We start from the raw sequence: 20,135 nt of genomic DNA on the forward strand, positions 1-20,135 counted from the left end.
TAAAGTTGAACCATTCCATTTGCTTGCCTCACTATATCATGCATATGATGGGTAAGTAAACCCAAAGGAACTAGCAGAGCATTTGTAAGTCATCAAGGAAAACATTATCAAATTAATACAGCTTTTTATCACCCACTGGAAAGGCTCAAAACAATTAAACTGGCTTAAGAAGAGTCAGCCTTATCCTTAAGTGCAAATTATAAATAGAGGCATACTGAGTAAATATTAGCAACGTGTTCTATCAGCCGGAAACTGCTAATTAAAATAACTTACCTTATAACTAAGATAACCAAGTAATATTGTTTCAAACAGACTTATCAATGCCACTGAAACCTGAAATATAAATTGTAACTTAATGAGAAAACACAATAAAATTAAATTATATACACTCTTGGCCATACTACTAACTTTATTTAAATATATGTGCATTTATAAATATATGTGTGTACAATAGGAGATATTAGGTGGCACTTTATCTTCTATACACAGATGACAGGCTGCTGGCCACAGTTTGCTGTCTCCTGTGCTACAGCTTAGTTTTCATGCATTCTAACACTTCTTAATAAACCATTTTTATTTATTATTCAAAATGTGAAGTTGGTATTAAAATAGACTGGCTGAAGTTTACATGACAAATAAAGAACAGCTTTTTTTATGTGTGTGTTTCTTTTGAAAAAAAAATTTTTTTAAGAGAAATAGTGTCTCACCATGTCCAGGCTGGTCTTGAGGCCCTGTGCTCTAGCATCCACACACCTCAGTCTCCCTAAGTGCTGGGATTACAGGCATGAGCCACCGTGCCCAGCCACGTGTGTGTGTGTTTCTAATACATACAATCGCAGCACACAACTGGCCACCACAGACAACTGCTCTATCCCAGAAGCACCAACATCTGTATCAAAATCAGCATTTCTCTTCAGAAAATACAGAAAATGAAATAATATACACTTTAAGTTTAATACTATATTCAATCCTATCACCCATGTCAAACAAAATAAAAAGCCTGTGTCTTCGACTACTAAACAAAATAGACCATATCAGCACTTCAAAATACTTTCAGAGTTTATTTGAATGAATTTCATAACCAGTTCCCCTTTTGCGGATAGAAGTGTTAGTCCTATCTTCCTATGCAGACTTCTGTCTTTCTCTATATTCTATATTGTATATGCCATCCTTACTGTTAACTTTCAAAAACACATTACTGCACCACAAAAAGTGACAGGAAAAGGTAACAAAATTATTCTGTGTTAAATACTCTAAGACTTTAGGATAGATAAATAGAATCAAATAAGCAAATGTAAATAAAAAGTGACTCAGGTAAACATATGTGTTTATAGATTTTGAGGTTTAAGACTATTTAAATGAGAATAGCAGATACTCTGGAGATTACATTTTGTCTCCTGTCAGGATAAAAACTTTGAATTTAAAAGAATATTAAAACATGAGAACAATAAGAAAACAGATAAAATGCATGGCAGTGTAAGTAAAATATGTTCAGAAGTATGTGCAGTAGCCAGGTATTATTATGACAGGAAACTCTAATCTCTTTTTTTTCTCCATAAATCCTCTAGATCATAATTACTCATCCTTTTTTTTGTAGAAGTACATGGTGTTAGATGATCTCTAGAACATTTTTAACATGTTACTCAAAGTACCATTTAAAAATAAGCATCATTATTTTAAAATATCACTATTTTAAAAAGCAATTTGAATAGATCAAAAAATATTTGAAGATAATATATGGCTATTCATGAAACAGTTTATTTTAAATGTGTACTTAATTAAAGGATAGCTCAGATTAAAAGACTTTAATGAATATTTCAATATTTTAAGAGTTATTTATAAATTAATATGATATTGCAACAGAAGGAAGTCAAAGTAGGGAAATGTAAAAAAACAACTTTAACAAAACAAAATACTAAGACACAGTAAAAACTTGATTTCATGGCTATGATCACAATGCACACATACTTTAAAAAATTCATTATCACATACAAATGTACAGACTTCACAATTATCTTGTGAAAAGGCATCTGGAATGAGTGTTGAATGAGAGATATTGAAGACTTGGAAGAGTGAGAAGGTAAGAAGGGATGGGTGATGAGAAATTACTTGATGACGCAACGTACATTATTCGAGTGACGGATATAGTAAAAAGGTAGACTTCACTGCTACTCAAAATATCTATGTAATAACATTGTACTCATACTCCATAAATGCATACAATTTTAAGTAAATAAATAAAGTACTTTAAAGATTGTTCCTAAGCAGTGAGTCTTAAAAAGTCTTTCTCTTTTTTCTGGACTCTAGTGTCTTCCTACCTGAAATTTTTTTTGATGTTAGTGATTATATTCTTCCAATAATTTGTAATTTTTTAAAGCAAAAGAAAATAAAAAGGATCTGTAGTAAGTAAACAGAAGTAGAGGAGATAGAAACTTACAAAAAGTTTGCTGGGCATGAAATTCAGTAGAAAACAAAACAAAGAAGTAATGGAGACTCTAGGGAACACCTCAACAAGACATGTTGTGCTCTTTCGTATTTCATATTCTTAGTCTTTGTTAAAGACTCCTTTTATGCTAGGGAATAATTTTTATTTTATTTACATGATTAATTGCTTAAGAGCTAAGCTCTTATGGTGATATGAGTCACTAATTTGTTTATTCATTCAATAATTATTTACTGATATTCTACCATGTTCCAGACACTAAGAATACAAGGTAAAAAGCAAACCCAGTTATGGGCTTTAATAAAGGAATGACATAACAGGAATACCTAATGTACTTTGGGAAAACTTGCGAAGCCTTACAGCACTGGTTTACTTTGGTTTTCTCCAGACTCTCAAAAGCTCTTTAAAATCTAATCCTGATCATGAGGAAATCCTCAAGAGGTAGAATGCAGGGCTCAGACAAAGAAGAAGAAAACAATAAAAATGTTAGTTCAAGATGTGTATGAAGATTAATCAAGCAGAAAGACAAACTCACTTTGAACATCACAAGCTTTCCAATAGTACTTTTCTGTGAATATGAATAAACCCAGAGATACGGGGATAAAACAAAATTGTACATAACCTGTAAGCCCCACAAAGGTAGACTTCTGTTCACCCAAAAGATATGAGACCTATAAAAAGAATAATAAGTTAGTTTTTTAAAATGTGAAAAATGTATTCACTTTTAAAATTCAGTTAAAGTTGGAAATATTGAAATAATGCTAGCATAAAAAACACAAAATATCAAAATTAACATTTGAAGAAATGTTTTTGCCTTAGTTTTCTTTTTGCTAATATTTATTTCTATTCCTGTAAAAACTTTTTAAGTTTCATTTTTGGTCACTGTTAATAAATTAAAATATAATGAGACATTATTTAAAGAATGATAACTCAGAGCAGAATAGCCTCAAATCTTTTACTGGATAATTCTACACTGAAAAGTCACTTAATAGTCTTCTCTAAACTTTAAAAATTTTTAAATTTTTACCAGGACATATATTTTGGGTAATAAAAATTCAACAGTATAAATAACCATTTAAAAAGTCAGTAACAGAATATACAACACAATAATATTTCAACTTGAAGTTTTATAAAATACGCAACATACCACGAAAAAGTGTGACCAGGGTTAGCTTACTGGACAAGACAAGGAGTAATCATCTTTACTCCTTAAAAATGTTGTCTTTTCTGATGATAAAGAGGCTTATGCTCTGGAAAGAACATCATGACACTTAATATCCCTCTAATTATAATTTTCCACAATTTATAATCTAGCTTTGTCTATATCATTTATTACACACTTGATTCAAATGGGAGTCACTCACAGCAATACACCCTACTCAGGAAAAATGAAAACAGTTACACTTTCCTGAAGAGAAGCAGGTGAATGGTAGTTTTTCACATCTCAGTAAATGGTGCCAAATCCCATTTTATTTGGTCACCCAAAACTTGAGCATCCTTTTAGATACTTTCTCCCTTGCATCTTTAAATACTAAATTCACTAGCCACCAAACCTTTTCAACCATTCCCACCAAATACCTGCAGAATTCACCTGCTTCTCTTCATGCCCACTACCAAAAATCACCTTATTGCAAGCTACCATTTCTCACAACTGAATGCTTGCAAAAACCTAGCAGTGGAAACTCTGCGCCTTCGTTTACCTTCTACCACTTTTCTCCAAGTTGCAAATGCACTGATTCTTTCAAAATTCATTTTAGATCACATTACACTATTCCCTACTGGGTATCGCCTTTGAACTTTTGTTAGAATAAAGATCAAAACAGTTGACATGGCGGTCTTAGACTTATTCAAGTGGACACACTCCTTCCTACTACAAGCCTTTTTTACATTCCATCCTCTCATCCTAGAAGTCTCAGCTAGAAGTCTCCCTGTTCTCAGGGCAACCCTCTCTGTGGATTCCACTTGATAAACTTTGTCAACTAATCCCCTGGGCCATGTCACCCATCACACCTTTCCTGTCACTCATCTCAGTGAAAACTTTATATTTATTTGTAAATGTATTTCTTTAATGACTCTCTCCTCACAATTACAAGTTCCATAAGACAACATAATCTAACTATTTTACTCACCATCATAAACCCAATGCCTTGCTAAGTATATGCATATGTTAAACTAGGCAACCAATAATCTAAGATAAACGGTGCCAATAAAGGCAAAGATATAACTTACGGATTCAGTATCACTGTCCTTTCTAAGAAAACGTTTATATTCTGAGTAACATTTGAGAAATCAGACTACAACAAGGTGTATCAGAGTGAAGAGGGATATGTGCCCAAGTTTTGCAAGTGGAAAAATTATGTGCTACAAAAGCCACTAAATTCTCAAGTAGATAGCAATGTCTGCAAAATTATAAAATCAGTTGCTAAACAGAAGTGCATGAGCACTTTCAAAGAAAAGTTGGTAATTAACATAGAGTATTAAAGTTTGCTTGACTTTTTAATAATTGCTGTTTTTACTGGCCTGAGATGGCATCACATTACGGTTTTGACTTGCATTTCTCTAACGATCAGTGATGTTGAGCTTTTTTTCATATGTTCTTTGACTGCATAAATGTCTTCTTTTGAGAAGTGTTTGTTCATAAAGTTTGCCTAGCTTGGGTTGTTTGGTTTTTTCTTGTAATTTTTTTTAAGTTCCTTTTAAATTCTAGATATTAGACCTTTGTCAGATGGGTAGATTGCAAAAATTTTCTCCCATTCTATAGGCTGTCTGTTTACTCTAATGATAGTTTCTTTTGCTGTGCACAAGCTCTTTCGTTTAATAAGATCTCATTTGTCAATTTTGGCTTTTGTTGCAATTGCTTTTGGTATTTTTGTCATGAAGTCTTGCCCATACCTATGTCCTGAATGGTTTTGCCTAGGTTTTCTTCTAGGTTTTTATGCTTTTGGGTTTTACATGTAATCTTTAATCCATTTTGAGTTAATTTATGTATAAGGTATAAAGAAGCAACAAGAAGGGAATAAAAGTAGCAGATGCATCATCATCAAGTAAAATAACAACATTAAAATTGAGGAAAAAGTCATTAAAATATTGCTCTAGGTCAACCAGTATGTATGTGTTATGTATATGTCTGAGTATACAGAGAATCTGTAAAATGTCTTTAAAATGCCTCATTCTAGGTATTGAGATCTGAGATAATTTTTACTTCCTTGCCATATATATCTATATTGTAATACGCATGAGCCCTTTTAAACGATAAAATACACAAATTTCCCTTTTCAAAAATATAAAAAATTAAATAACAAATACAAACCAAAACCCAAATATATATCATTTAGCTATTCTGAATTAGACTATTCTGTTGATAAAATTCATGTCTGAAGCATAATTTGAAAACTAGAGATACCATACCAAACAATGGAAGAAAAAGCAAAAGTTAAATATAGAAACTTAATAACGTAGCCTCAGCCACTTTTCACAGAACGTTTATGAACTATCTTAAAAGTCGGAAAATAGATGGTAAAAGTGTGAGAACAGCTGTGGCAGAGGAGGTGAGAGTCAGAGGTGAATATGTTTAGCAGAAAAACAAACCATTTGAAAGTAATAGGGTTAACATGCAGGACATAATTCACATGAAAGGATATGTTGCTCACAAACCCAAGATGAACTCAAAGACTGATAGCACTCCAAAAGAAACCACAAAAAACTAATGTAAGCTTGTAATGTGCTAACAAATAATAAACAAATAAAACAGGGGGTAAATTATACGACTCTCCTGGCCATAATACACACTAAAATATCAGTGCTGGATATGATACTAAGCCCACATTTCAAGACAAACGTAAAATATTTAATACACATCCAAAAACTAGGTGGGCAAGATAGGAAAGCATATGAGTCTTGCCAATATGTTGGAAAGACTTTTCAGTATTTGAATCCTTTCAAAACATTGAAAACATTCAACCCCAGGTTAGACAACCATCAAGGGTGTTATAGAGAAGACTGATAACTCTTTGAAAGAACGGACAGTAAGGGTGCTTCCACCAGATATAACATTGGCTGTGACAGAGTTGGCTTTCGCATTCATTCTCCCCCTTCCACGGCACAGAGTCAAGGGCAAAAAAAGCCACTCTTCAGTTGACTACATTTCTCAGTCTTAGTGTCAAGGTATGATGATATAACTGGTTCTCACATCGGATCTGAATATGAATTACAAGTAAAAGTGATGTTTGTCATTTGCTGGCCCATAATTTTTAAAAGGATACAGTATATGCCTTCTCCAAGCTCTCTTTCTCTTTCGGAAAGCTGGATGCAAAAAATCTCAGTCTTAGGACAACACATATACCACAAAATTCAAAGGGCTTGTACCTATAATACCTACCATGTTATGGAGAGAGAGAGAGAGAGAGAGAGAGAGAGAGAGAGAGAGAGAGTGTGTGTGTGTGTGTGTGTGTGTGTGTGTATGTGAATCATTTTATGGAGAAAAGGTTCACAATGACCAAAAGTATAAGTGTTAGACACCAGTAAACAAAAAGTGCTTTTACATTTTTGAGATTTGTTAAAGAATGTAGTCCTACTTGAATCTAAAAAATAATCAATATACATAAAAGAAGAAAAGGTCTACATTAAAATATTCATTCCTATTGATCATCAAATATTTAAGAGCTATTGTCAAAATTCTATTTATTCCTTTAACAGCTGTTACCCTGAGAAAGAAATATTATTTAAAATTTGAATTTCACTTAAACACTGTTTGTTATACTAGGCATTGATTTTAAATGCAATCCAAATACCATTAAATATAAACCTGTTCATGTACTTCTTACCTGCTTCTGTATCACTTGATGTTAAAAACTATCATTGCAACAATTTTTAAAGTGGAAACAGATGCACAAGTTTTGACACAGTGATGAACTGTAAGCACCAGCAGACAAGGAGTTAATGCTGATGGCTCATCTTTCAATGTCATTTACAAGCTACATGCTGCAAGTGTCCTTCCTTTGTTAACATCTTTAAATAATTTACTATACACTGTGGGTACATCACAGTTTTCCATTCACACATCATATATTAACAGTAAAATTCTTTTCATATTCTTTCAGTTTTTCCATATGATAAGGTTTTCATATCAGTTTTGATTTCCAAAAGGAATTTAAAAATAAAGCAAAGCAGCACAAAATATCTGCAGACTTATCATGTCAGAAGCTCTAATTACATAAATCTCTTTGCTTAATTGGCCTCATTATTTTAAAACAGAGGCTGTGCCCATAAAGGCAACTTCTGTTTTTCATTAACCAATACTGCATTGACAATGGAACTAAACAGAACATTGTATTCAAAATGGAACCATAAATGTTTTTAATTACAGTAATCTGATTTTTCAAATGTATATCCTCTATAATTATGGCCAAATATTCTTAGTGATATTACATAGAAGTTAATTGTAGGAAACTTTGTTCCTCCTGTTTTCAAATAATATAATTTTACTCTGCCAACACCCACCAAATGCCCTTTTACCCTTAGAAGGATTCATCATGCCTCATTTTATGATTTTCAGGTCTCACTAGTATGCTTTTTATTTATAAATCACCGCATGTTAAAAATACTTCTGATATGATTGTAGAATAATTTGTTACGTGAACCACTTTAATAACACTGACATCTCCAGGCATTAGTCCTCAATCATTTTTGTTGTGCAACACACTATCAATAGAATTGCTGAGAACCATTTCATTAATTCAGCAGCATTCACTGACCCACCAAGTCCTGTGCTTAGTATGATAGCTACGGAGGCAAACACAGCATGGTTCTTGCCCTTAGTGAGCATACAGAAAGGAGAGAGAAGTGAATGGTAACATAAGGGGCATGCTTTGATTGTTCTGAGAGAAGTGTGTGGGAGAGCACCCAGAAGACACTCCTAACCCAGAGTGGAACTGGGCTACAGTGCACAATACCCATTAAGGATTTTAGATCAATTGTTCTCCAAAAAGTTGTTTTCCTGAAGCCCTGGAGTCCAGGAACAAGTCAAACAAGTGTGGTTTGTGAGGAGCAGGAAATCTAATTTCCCAGAAGAGGGAGCAGAATATTCAAAGGCTCAGAGAAAGGGAGACCAAGTTATAAGTGTATAAGTTACTTCAAGTAGTTCAGCATAGGCTGGTGAGGTGGAGTAGGCAAAAGTTAGATTACTAAGGAACTTCTTTTACTCATGTATCCATTCATTCATTTAACAAATGACTATTGTTTGCCACTTTGTATTGGACTCTGGGGATTCAGACAGTGATCCATGATGTCATGGAATATCCACTCTAGTATTCATGGAATCCACAAAAAACAAAGTAAAAGTAAAATTAGCAGAATACATAAAAGAGAAAGAGGCAATAGAGAAAAAATTAAAAGAAGAAAATTATTAAGGGAATCTCATCAGGAGATTACAATTTTAAAGCTTAATATTATCTGAGGAAGGGTGCCTTATGTTATCTGAAGGAAGAGAATCCTGGACAAAAAGAAACACCCCATGAAGGACCTAAGCTGGGTGTGTCTGGTATGATCAAGGAACAGAAAGGGGCTAATGTGGCTGGAGCAGACTGGGTGTGGGATGAGTAGTGGGTGGTGAAGTGATAAGGCCATGATAAGTACTTCGGCAATCACAGTACAGTCGTATCAAGATGTGACTTATGTTTTACAGAAATAGTTTCTACATTAAGAATACATCAAAAAGAAACAAAGGCAGAAATAGCAGGAGTAATTAATTAGTAGGCCACTGCAGTACTCCAGGTGTGAGAAGGTAGCTTGTACCAGCGTGGTAGCACTGAGAAGTGATTGTGTGCCAGGTTTATCTTGAAGGTAGAAATGATAGAATTTTCTAAGGGATTTGTATATGCTGCAGAAAAGTAAAGAAGGGCTCCAAAGCTTTTGGGCCAAGCAACTTTTCGGCTGTATTGTTATCAGCTGAAATGTGGAAGGCTATGAGTAGAGCAGGGTTTGAAGGAAGGATCAAGTTTTCATTCATTGAGATGTGGAAGAGCACTAAAAAGCCTAACTGAAACACGGTAAGTCTGAAATGTCTTGAATATCAAAGTAGAAAAGTTGAATATGCAGTTGCAATTTGGGGGAATGGGAACACACTGGTTTCCTGTGGTCACTGCGCTAAACAGAGGTAAAAAGCATAGTAAGCCTAGTCCTGAGAGTCTCAAAGCAGAGTGGAAAATAAAGAAAATCTCTATTTCTTTATATATAAGGTGAGAATAACAAGATGAAGTATATACTGAAGAAAATAACACATGTAAGAAACTAGTCTACTGACAGCAATAGCAGGATCTCCAAAATAAACAATCTTTTCACAGACTAAAAATTCCATAAGGGTACCAAATGTTCCTATGCATTTTTATACCTTCACTAATAGCAATGTGACTGGTACATGCTAAGGACTCAATGAAGATATCGTGACATATTCATAATTATATTTCATTAAATTATTTTATGAAGAATTATCACAATTACATGATAAAACTTCACTTACTAATCTTTAACATTAAATAAATACAAACCTTACAAATACCTTATTACATGATAAAACTTCACATACTAATCTTTAACATTAAATAAACACAAACCTTAAACAAATACAGAATCATTTTCACTACCTAAACAAGCTGAGGGGTAACCAATTCATTTAAATGCATATTATGAGCTCACTTTCCATCTTATTTTGATCTTTTCATTTTTTAATTTTCTTAGGGCAGACTTTTACATGAGGAAATAATTGTATGGACATTAGTCACCAAATTTAAGTTTTTGGTTTTGAAAATTATTATAAATTTAGTAGGCTGGACAAGGGTCCTAGATGATTATGAGATAAATATTATGCATGCAATTACACACCCAGTACCTTTCCCCACTGTTTCTAGCAAAGGGCAGAGCCTAAAAAGGAAAATCCACAAATGACTAGAAATACAATTTAATAAGAGCAACACAATTATGAGCACAAAATAAGTCAATAAACCAATGTCATTTAACTCAAATAAGATAAAGAACTGCACAGTTAAAACTGGGTCTTGAGATAGATATCCTTCCCAATATGATAGAGTGTTTCCACTGAAGGTTAATAACAACTTATTATTATGAAAATATAAAACTGTCATGCAGTAGAGTAAACCTTTTGGGAGTATCTGAAAATCAAGAACAGAAAGGCATTCAGGTCTTTAAAGAGACTCACCCATTTTTAAACAACTACTTAATACACTCTGGCAAGCAATAAAATTGTATGTCTTACAGTCCAATATTAGCATCAGAAAAACAGAAAAATAATAAAAGATACTTACAAAGAACCTACAAGAATTGTATTTATGTAGTGCTTGTAAACCAGATCAATTTAATTTGTGACAAACACCTAAAACATCCTTAAAAATTAAGTTCTATACAACGTTCTTTAAATTTAAAATGTGAAACAATTCAAAATAATCAAAATAATATTGTAGAAGGTCAGAAAAAGGTACCTTACCATTCATTTCCTTGTGAAGGGTTTTCTAGTAGTACTCGGATTATGTATAATAAGCAGCTTAGTAATTTGAGAGAAAAATTGAACAGGCGTATCCTTAGACCTTTAAACAAACAATAAAAGTTTGATTTTCATTTGAACTTAGTTCACAAGACTAAAAAGAATTGTCAAAAATATCAACTTTAAATACAGCACTTAAATTGTATTTAGAAGCTACACTACTATAATTGTCTAAACTCTCTGAAGTTCTTGGTAGCTGAATTTTAATCACCTGAATATTGAAACAAAAAACAAGTTTGACAGAATACTTGAACTGCAAATGAGAGTGCATATTTTATACCAAGAGTAAATCTAGATTTGAACATTAAGAAGCCATAAAATTTATGTCCAATCAAGGTTGATTCGAGTATGCTTGTAAGTTTAGGCATTTTATATATCCATAAAATTTGGGATAAAGTTTAACTGGTTATTAAATTTAGCTGTTTAAAAAATTCACAAGCCAATTTATAAAACTTGTAACTTCACGGAATCTTGTAGATTTGATTATTAAAAACTTATATTTGTATGGTTCTATGTTATATATTTAATATTAACTGTATAATTATAATACATACCAATTCATAATTATATATCATTTATTCATTATATAATAATATACATTATCTAATTATATAATTATAGAGAAATCATAATAGCATACACTGGAAAACACACACACAATCAGTCTCTCCATCTCTCTCTCCCTCATATACACACACATACATTGAAAGTTCAACAAATTAAATTATATTTTTAACTACATAAAATACCCATGAAATCCTAAACTGTTGTGGGAATTAAAACTGCCATGTATGTATATTTTAAACTGTGTAGGTCACAATTATTCAGCCTGTAATATTTAATGATGATAAAGAAGAGTATTTAAGATTAATCAAAATATGCATAAAGTCTGATTAATATGAGCATTATCGTTCCTGTAATTACCTTGTGATATCTGATTCATGCATTATGAATAAAATTTTGACAAAGGCCTTCCTATAATTATTACTTAGTAAAATCTAGAAATGAAATGTCACTTTTTTTGTCCTACATCACTGTTGTGAGTGTACTTGTGGTAACATTTCTTACAAGTAAAAAGGTTAATGCTTATTAATTGTGAAATTTCTTCTAGGTTTTCCTATTAAAATGCTGAGTACATTTTATGGGTTTGCTTTCTTATAAAATCTTTTAAATTATTAATGAAATTGTGCTGGTTTTATAGAAATGGGCCTCCTCAAATGACCACTCAGTTGCAGCTGACTACAGGTGAAGTATTCCAACAATGCACCTACCTTTCCTGGCCTAGAAAGACAGGACTGTCAGTATTGAAATCAGGGAAATCTATTCAGATGCTGTGATCCCTTTAGGTAATATCTATTTATGAGGCTTCTTTGAATATTCTGAACAACCATATTAGAAAAGCATTAGTTACTAACAGTCTTAACCTTGAGGCCAGGCTGTTATTAGGACTACCTGAGCAGTATGCCTTAAATATTGAAATATTCTGTATCAGTATTTGGATAACGTCCCACAATTCAAGCTTCTCTCTTTGAGTCCTACCTACAGAGGCACAACTTAATTTTGACAAGAGAATTTGGAGGTCAAAATTCACAGGGCTTAACCTCTACACCAACTAATGCAGACCTCTCCATTTCTTGTTGACACTTTAAGCAATAACCATCAAAAAAACTGCATATTGGCTTATTACATATATGGCATTATGGGAAGCAACAAGTGTCAATGGCACTTTAATCTTGAATGGGCTCAGGAGGACAGTGACTATGCCAATTTTGTCTTCTGGAAGTTCTACTTTGTTACTTTTTTACATTTGTGTGATTTTAAAAATCACTGGGATGTTAAACTTCTGGGATCTACCCTACACTTCCTGGCTCAAAAACGCCAAGCTAAGAAAGACAGGTATCTGTATATTTCAGTGCAACCTAGATGTTTCTTATTATTTGGAATAATTAGGAAATATTAAATGTTTCCTTCCCTAAATCAGACAATTATTTCCCACTGTGGTTTGTCAGAACTTTCTGAAAATATAATATTTAGAGTTAAAATGTGGGGACCCTCATTTAAATCATTTTCCTCAGTGTTTCTACTAACCCAGATAGTCCACTCAGAGTCAACTTATTGACACGGAACTTGGAGAACTGATGATGTTCAAGAGGCATTAATATCATAACCGATTTTATTTATCTACCTAAAAAGTATTTTGCACAAGATTACGCAGCTCAAATATTTTGAAGTAAATATATGTACAAACAAAGAGGGGAATGAAATAAATAACTTACTTGATCTCTGGTTTTTTATGAAAAATAATTTTAGTCTCTCTTTAAATGTGTTTTCATTCATATAGAATTCAACTTGTACCCTGCAAACAGAAAATAAAAACATCTAAGTGTATGCAGCCATATCTTTATTTTTATGAAGATCAACAAATATAAAATGGTCTGTAGTTCTCTAATTAACTTAAAGAATAATATATTTTTAAATGCATTATTTGATTTAATGCATTACATGTTTTAGTGAATTACCTGCCATGGAAGATGAGAATTGATTAAAGTGCTGATTTTGAGAGAAGCAGTTACTTTCCACTTTTAAAGATACAGCCATTTCAAATATTATGCACAGTCAATTCAGCTATTTGTATTAATGAATGTAATGAGTGGTATAGATTTTTCAAAACAACACTAATGCAAACATCTTGACCATGTGTCTTCAAAATGGTTTTGAACCAGTGCTTTCCCCATTTTTACCCCCTGTTGTAAGAATCAACTGATGCTTGAAAAATTCTGTTTGGGCACCACCGCACAAATCTACTGAATGAGAACATAAAAGAGCAGGGCCTAATAACCAATTCTTAAGCCCCTGCACTATGCCTGGAGTCTATTTAGGACACCACACTCTGTAACACTTTACCTTCTTATTTATGGATCAACCAAGAAGTAGTAGTGCCAAATAGAGCTGTTAAAGTTATCACAGATAGATGATAAAGCAACAACTCAATTACTAGACTGCATACGATATATTTAACCCACTATACAATAATATTAACTGTCTAAAATAACAGCATCAATTTAATAAACACTCTAAATTCTAGCAAACTGTTTCCCATGTGATAAGGCATAATATTTTCAAAATACTTAGTGAAAAGAGAAATCTTATTCAGTGCAACATAATTTCTAAATAATACTCAATTTCCTTAATTAGTCTCAAATAAATGTATTATAAGTTAGAATTCCAAAAACAGCTAAGAAAGGACTTTAATGTTTACACAGAAACAAAGATTTAATTTCATTTTTCCTAATATGAAAATGTAATTTATATAAGCCAGATAAGGATTGGGGGTCTTTTTTTTTTTTGCATGGGGGTGGGGGAGCTTATTTGTTTTTTATTGTTTTGCAGGAGTATATACCTAGGAGAAAAAAAATAACTGACATTATAAATCTGCTCAAGTATTTGAGAAATATTTCACTACTATATTATCTTATAAGCTCTCTATTACCCTGCTTATTCAAGGAAACCCATAAATAATTTAAAAGCAGTCTCTTGTGTCACAAAAGCAACAGGGCATTTTTCAAATTAATTAAAACCAAGTTATATGTGTTGTATCTTCTAAAAGACTTGAGTGTCCTTTTGTATCTTCTCTCTAAAGAATATATTTCTGGGGCCGGTCGCAGTGGCCCATGCCTGTAATCCCAGCACTTTGGGAGGCTGAGGCAGGTTGATCACAAAGTCAGGAGTTCAAGATCAGCCTGGCCAAGATGGTGAAACCCTGTCTCTATTATAAATACAAAAAATTAGCCGGGAATGGTGGCATGTACCTGTAATCCCAGCTACTTGGGAGGCTGATGAGGAGAACTGCATCAACCCCGGAGGCGGAGATTGCAGTGAGACAAGATCGTATCACTGCACTCCAGCCTGGGCAACAGAGTGAGGCTCTGTCTCAAAAAAAAAAAGAATATATTTCTATTTTTATTTCCTGGTTAACATATTCTCACTTAGCTTTTTCTTCACCTTATATATCAAATAAAATTGTTTTAAAGTAAACAAAATTCTCTTGAGTTGATAACGTCTCCAGAAAGAAGCCACTGAAATGGCAATGATATCTTTCAGCAGAGCATTTCCATCTCCATGCCCATGTACATGCACACACACCTACAAATCTACATGCATATACATGCTACAAAAGTTCATGCACACACAAATAGAAACAAAACTTCCTTGATGTCTTGGAAATCCATTATTGGACATGTTTCCCTTATTTATCAAATGAAAAGTCAGTTCATTTTAAATATGGTAACTGTAAATACCAAGAACAAGCTAAAATAATTAAAATTTGTTATGGATACATAGCAAATTTGAGAGGACATATGGCTATCAAACAAATAATTCAGCAAAGGCCATGCAGATTTGCTTCCTAGAATCATCAAATTTATAAGAATGAGTCCATTTTTCAGATAATATTGGTGCTCAGTACTGGGTATAGAAGAGAGGAGCATTTTTTCACTACAATGAGATCATCTAAAGCCTTAACTAAAATAATGAGGAGTCTGGAAAGCATAGCATGTGTAGAAAGGTAGAAGAAACTAGAAAGAATTCATAAATATGAAGAGTTAGTAGTCACAGTTGTCTTTAAATATTACAGTGACCAACATTATTAGAATCCAATGTCACATAATGTGTTTCCCTAATAAATGAAATTAATAATAGATAAATATACAAATTATGAAAGAGAATTACCCAACTTTGGAATGGCCATCAGTGTGGAGAGCTCTCTAGTACCTATAAATGTGCTAAAGGCTGGACAACAGCTTGCAAGGAAAGACAATTTTGCACGGTGTGAAGTCTATCATTAAATAATTTCCTAATCCCAATCTAATTATAAAATTATGTGAAGTAAAACTGTTAATCCTGTGATCTCTCTGAGTCAATATAATCATTGAGGAACACGGATTATATCAAAACATGAAATTATACAAATGTTTTGTAGAGCTAAAGCCAAAAAGCAAGCAAAGTACTTTTTGATAACATGACTTATTTTAGGCCCAGAAAAATGTTCTTTAGGCTTACTGGTTGCAGCACAGAGTACAGCCTTTTTTGATAATTGATTTAATGGTAACTCTTTCCAGCACCAAGGCATGTTAGTGATAGCGTATACTTTTGAGACCTTCTTCAGCACCAAACAGTTTTCCAGCACCCAGGTATTTAGTTCGGTTTAGTGTTCACCCTTCCCAATACTTGTCATGATTTTAACTGATTTTCAGTATTATTGCACTGTTTCCTTTTTCAAGTTTAAACATGGGTTCATCTCCTCCCTCCATTCCTTCCTCCATCTTTTCCTTCCTTTCATCCTGCCTCCCTCTCTTCCTTTTCTTCTGACCTCCCTACCTCCGTCCCTTTATGTGAATTTACTTACATCTAGTAGACTATGTTAGTGTAGTCTTCAGTGCGCTCTTACACTAAGTCCGTGCACTCTTCGTGTACTCTTTCTGGGCCTTCCCCAGAACCACAGAGTTTTGAATTAGGGCAAATTTGCTCTTATCAGTTTTAAAGATGTCATTTTTGTCACATACTTATACAAATGCTAAAAGTTAAGGTAATTTTGTTACATTTATTCAAATACAATAATAATGGTTGTATCTGATAAAAAAAAAAGACACTGGAATTCAAATCATTATTAGGTGGTGTCTTCTGAAATACTTTCTCACTATTTAATAAAGTTATTTTTACATTGATCAACAATGTTTTATTTGAGTAGATCTTATATATTCTTTGTGACACTGATTTCTAGCTATTTTATAATTTTGGTTGCTTTTTAAAAATGTTTTGTTCCAATCTTTAACTTTATGGTTTTGATATTGTAAATGGCTACTATGTTGACCTTTCTTACATGTAGTGATTTTTTTTTTCACATTTATTACTTGAGTTTGCTAGACAGACAATCATGTCATCTGGACATGTTCTCCAGTATTTCTACAGTAAGTCCTCACTTAATGTCATCCACAGGGTGTTTGCGACTTTAAAATAAATGCTATATAACAAAACCAATTTTACCATAGGCTAATTGATGTGAACAAGAGTTAAGTTTCCACTGGCTACAAAAATGTCACCAAACTTCTAAATAAAGACCAAAACACTTTGGATAGTAAAGGTTGAAGGAACTATGAGCTATACATACACTCAAGAAAGACTAATGAAAACAAGCAAGGTTATTTACCCACTTGTTCCAGTTCAGGGTGATAGGGGGCCAGAACCCATCCTAGAAGCTCAAGGGGCCAGGCAGAACCCCACCCAGACAGGATGCCATCACATTGCAAGACACACTCAAACACCAAGGGTCATTTAGACACACTAATTCACCCAACTTGCATATCTTTGGCATATGGGAGGAAACTGCAGTAACTGAAGAAAACCCACACAGATGTGGATAGAACGTGCAAACTCCACACAGTCACCCCAATTAGGAATAGAATTTTTTTTCTCATCAATTTTATAACAAAACAATGTTGAATGAAATGGCATTATTTGAGGAACTACTGTATTTACATTTCATTGTTTTTGCCTTACTTCATTGACTAGCACTTTTGGGGGGAAAAAAGTCAAATAATTGTGGTGTTCCTTTCTTATAAGAGGATGTAATTAATTACACTTGGCTTTTTGTATCCATTAAGTTCCACACCCATGTATTCAGCCAGCAGCGGATAGGAAATATTTGGGAAAAACAGAAAACAACATCTGTACTGACATGTACAGATTTGTTTTTCTTGTCATTATTCCCAAGGCAATATAGTATAACAACTATTTACACAACTTTTATATTTTATTATGTATTACAAGTAATCTAGAGACAAAGTATATTGGAGGATGTGCATAGATTATTGTGCAAATCTCATGCCATTTTATATGAGGGACTTGGGCATTGTGGATTTTGGTTTCCACAGAAGTCCTGAAACCAATCCCCAAGAATACTGAGGAATAATTGTATTTTGGTGATCTTGGGATTCCTTAGATATTTACACTTTACTGAAAATTATATAAGTAATGGATTGGTATTGATTGTTATAAAAAAACATATTGAATTTATCAATCTAATACTATATGGTTGCTTTTCTTTTCACTTACTGATTTGGTGAATTATTTCATCAATTTCTATATGATGCAACTGTTTTTACCTATCCTGGAATAACATGTATTTGTGATGGTAAACAATTCAGGTAATTTACTGCTGGATTCATTATTTTAGACTTTTTCAGGAGTTTTTCTTCTACAGTCATAATGGTGTGATGTCTTTTTTAAATTATTCTAGTATCTTCTAATACGAATTAATTCTTCTATGCTCTGAAATAATTCAGATACTACAGAGATTTTTTTTGTAACTATCATCAATTTTTCCTAATGATATAAACTACCTTAATGTTGATTTTAACTTGGTACTTGTTTTTTCATTTTCCTTTCATTCTTTTGTTCTGGCACTTGAATTCAATGTAAAGCTCACCTGGAGTCTTGTTAAAATGCAGTTTTCCTGATTTACTCTTAAAATTCTTATTCAATAAATTTAAAGTAGCCCTCATCATTTCAACAACAAGAAAAATAATTCTGATCCAGACTGTCAATGTACCATTCTTTCAGAAACACTACTTTGCTTTTTTCTAGCACTAAAGCTTTGAAACCTATTTAGGATGTCTAACTTTTGTGGATATTCTCTTTTAAATCTTATAGTAGATATAGATCATTATCAGAGGAAGGTTCTTCCTCTGTGTCTGCTTGGTACTACTAAGTGCTATTTCCCTCCTCCTTCCTTCTGATTCTACAATATTGTTCATGGAGTGCATATATAAGATTTTTATTACTGTACTCATCTCAAACAAGGGATTATCTGCCTAGACCCTCTGGTCTCAGCAGGCAGATTCAACGGATGCACAGAAATCCTGTTCTCTATTTATTTGCTGCTCGCTGTCCTTTGGAAAATATATATCTGAATGGTGAGTTAATATACATAGCTCCCGGTACAACTTCCATTTCTAAGAAATTTCACCTGGAATTATTTCTGTGCTTCTAGATTGTGGCATCCCGCTAATTCCATGTTTGGCGCTCTGACTTTGTTCAGTAAAGAGAAAGTATACTTCCAAGGTTCTCTCACTCTGTTTTCACTACTAACAAAAAAAAAAATTATACCTTTCCAAATGTATTACATTATTCTAAGTTTACTCCTATTTTCTCTAAGGTCATTTTAATGGGATGAATTATGTCCCCCTAAAAGATAAGTCCTAGCTCTCATGACCTCAGAATTTGAACCTATCTGGAAATAAGGTCATTGCAAACATAATTAGTTAAATTAAGATGAGGGTATACTATAATAGGATGAGCCCTTAGTCAATTATGACAGGTGTCTTTATAAGAAAAGGAAAACTTGCACTCAAACACAAATGCAGAAGGAAGATGGTCATATGAAGACAAAGGCAGAGACTGGAGTTATGCTTCCAAAACTGAAGGGACACTTGGGACTACCAGAACCTGAAAAAAGCAAGGAAAGATTCTCTTTTAGAGCCTTAGTAAAGAGCATGGCCCTGCCTACACCTTTTGTTCAAATTTCTGGTCTCCATTACTGTCAGTCAACAAAATTCTATTGTTTTCAGGCACCAAGTTAGTGGTGTTTCATTGTGGAAGTGCTAGGAAGCTAATACAGTCATTTTCTATAATGGTGACAATACCAGTTCTCAGTCATACCAAGTTCGTTCATTACAACGTAAACTCCATGAGGGCAAGGGCCATATTGAGTTTTGTCTATGCTTATATCGTTAGCATCCCACATATTACTTAGGAGCTACTCGTCATTAAAGATTAAGAGATAAATTCCTGAATGAAGGTATAGTGTGGTAGCCAATTTTTTCTTTGGTACAAACCATGAGGACTCTGAACCAATAGTATGGTGGGAGAGATAAAATCATCTTCCTTTGCTTCCTTATAACATCTGAAGATAGAAAACTTGGGTTTGTGGTGAGGTGAATCCTTGTGAACTCTTTCTTATTCCAACTTAATCTACCTTACGATTCCCCACAGATTCTTTAAATTGGTTATGAATTTAGATTTGTTTATTTATTTGTCCTTTTAGCTGTCTACGATTTCAATAAATCACTAAAAAGTATACTA

General features: G+C 33.2%; 1 protein-coding gene across 8 annotated transcripts in view; it reads right to left on the reverse strand.

Annotated features, from left to right (window-relative positions):
• KCNT2 (potassium sodium-activated channel subfamily T member 2) overlaps positions 1 to 20,135 on the reverse strand; it is a 412,694-nt gene that overhangs the window by 253,905 nt on the left and 138,654 nt on the right. For all 8 annotated transcript variants that reach the window (XM_032262881.1, XM_032262880.1, XM_032262875.1 and 5 more), the window contains exons 2-5: positions 13,274 to 13,353; positions 10,941 to 11,040; positions 3,066 to 3,114; positions 274 to 333 (exon numbers count right to left, since the gene is read on the reverse strand). In XM_032262881.1, coding sequence (XP_032118772.1) covers positions 274 to 333; positions 3,066 to 3,114; positions 10,941 to 11,040; positions 13,274 to 13,353 — 289 coding nt within the window. The remainder of the gene's footprint in view (positions 1 to 273; positions 334 to 3,065; positions 3,115 to 10,940; positions 11,041 to 13,273; positions 13,354 to 20,135) is intronic.

This window comes from Sapajus apella, unplaced genomic scaffold (assembly GCF_009761245.1).
Source record: "Sapajus apella isolate SASKATOON/1434 unplaced genomic scaffold, GSC_monkey_1.0 scaffold132, whole genome shotgun sequence".
Classification (NCBI taxonomy): domain Eukaryota; kingdom Metazoa; phylum Chordata; class Mammalia; order Primates; family Cebidae; genus Sapajus; species Sapajus apella.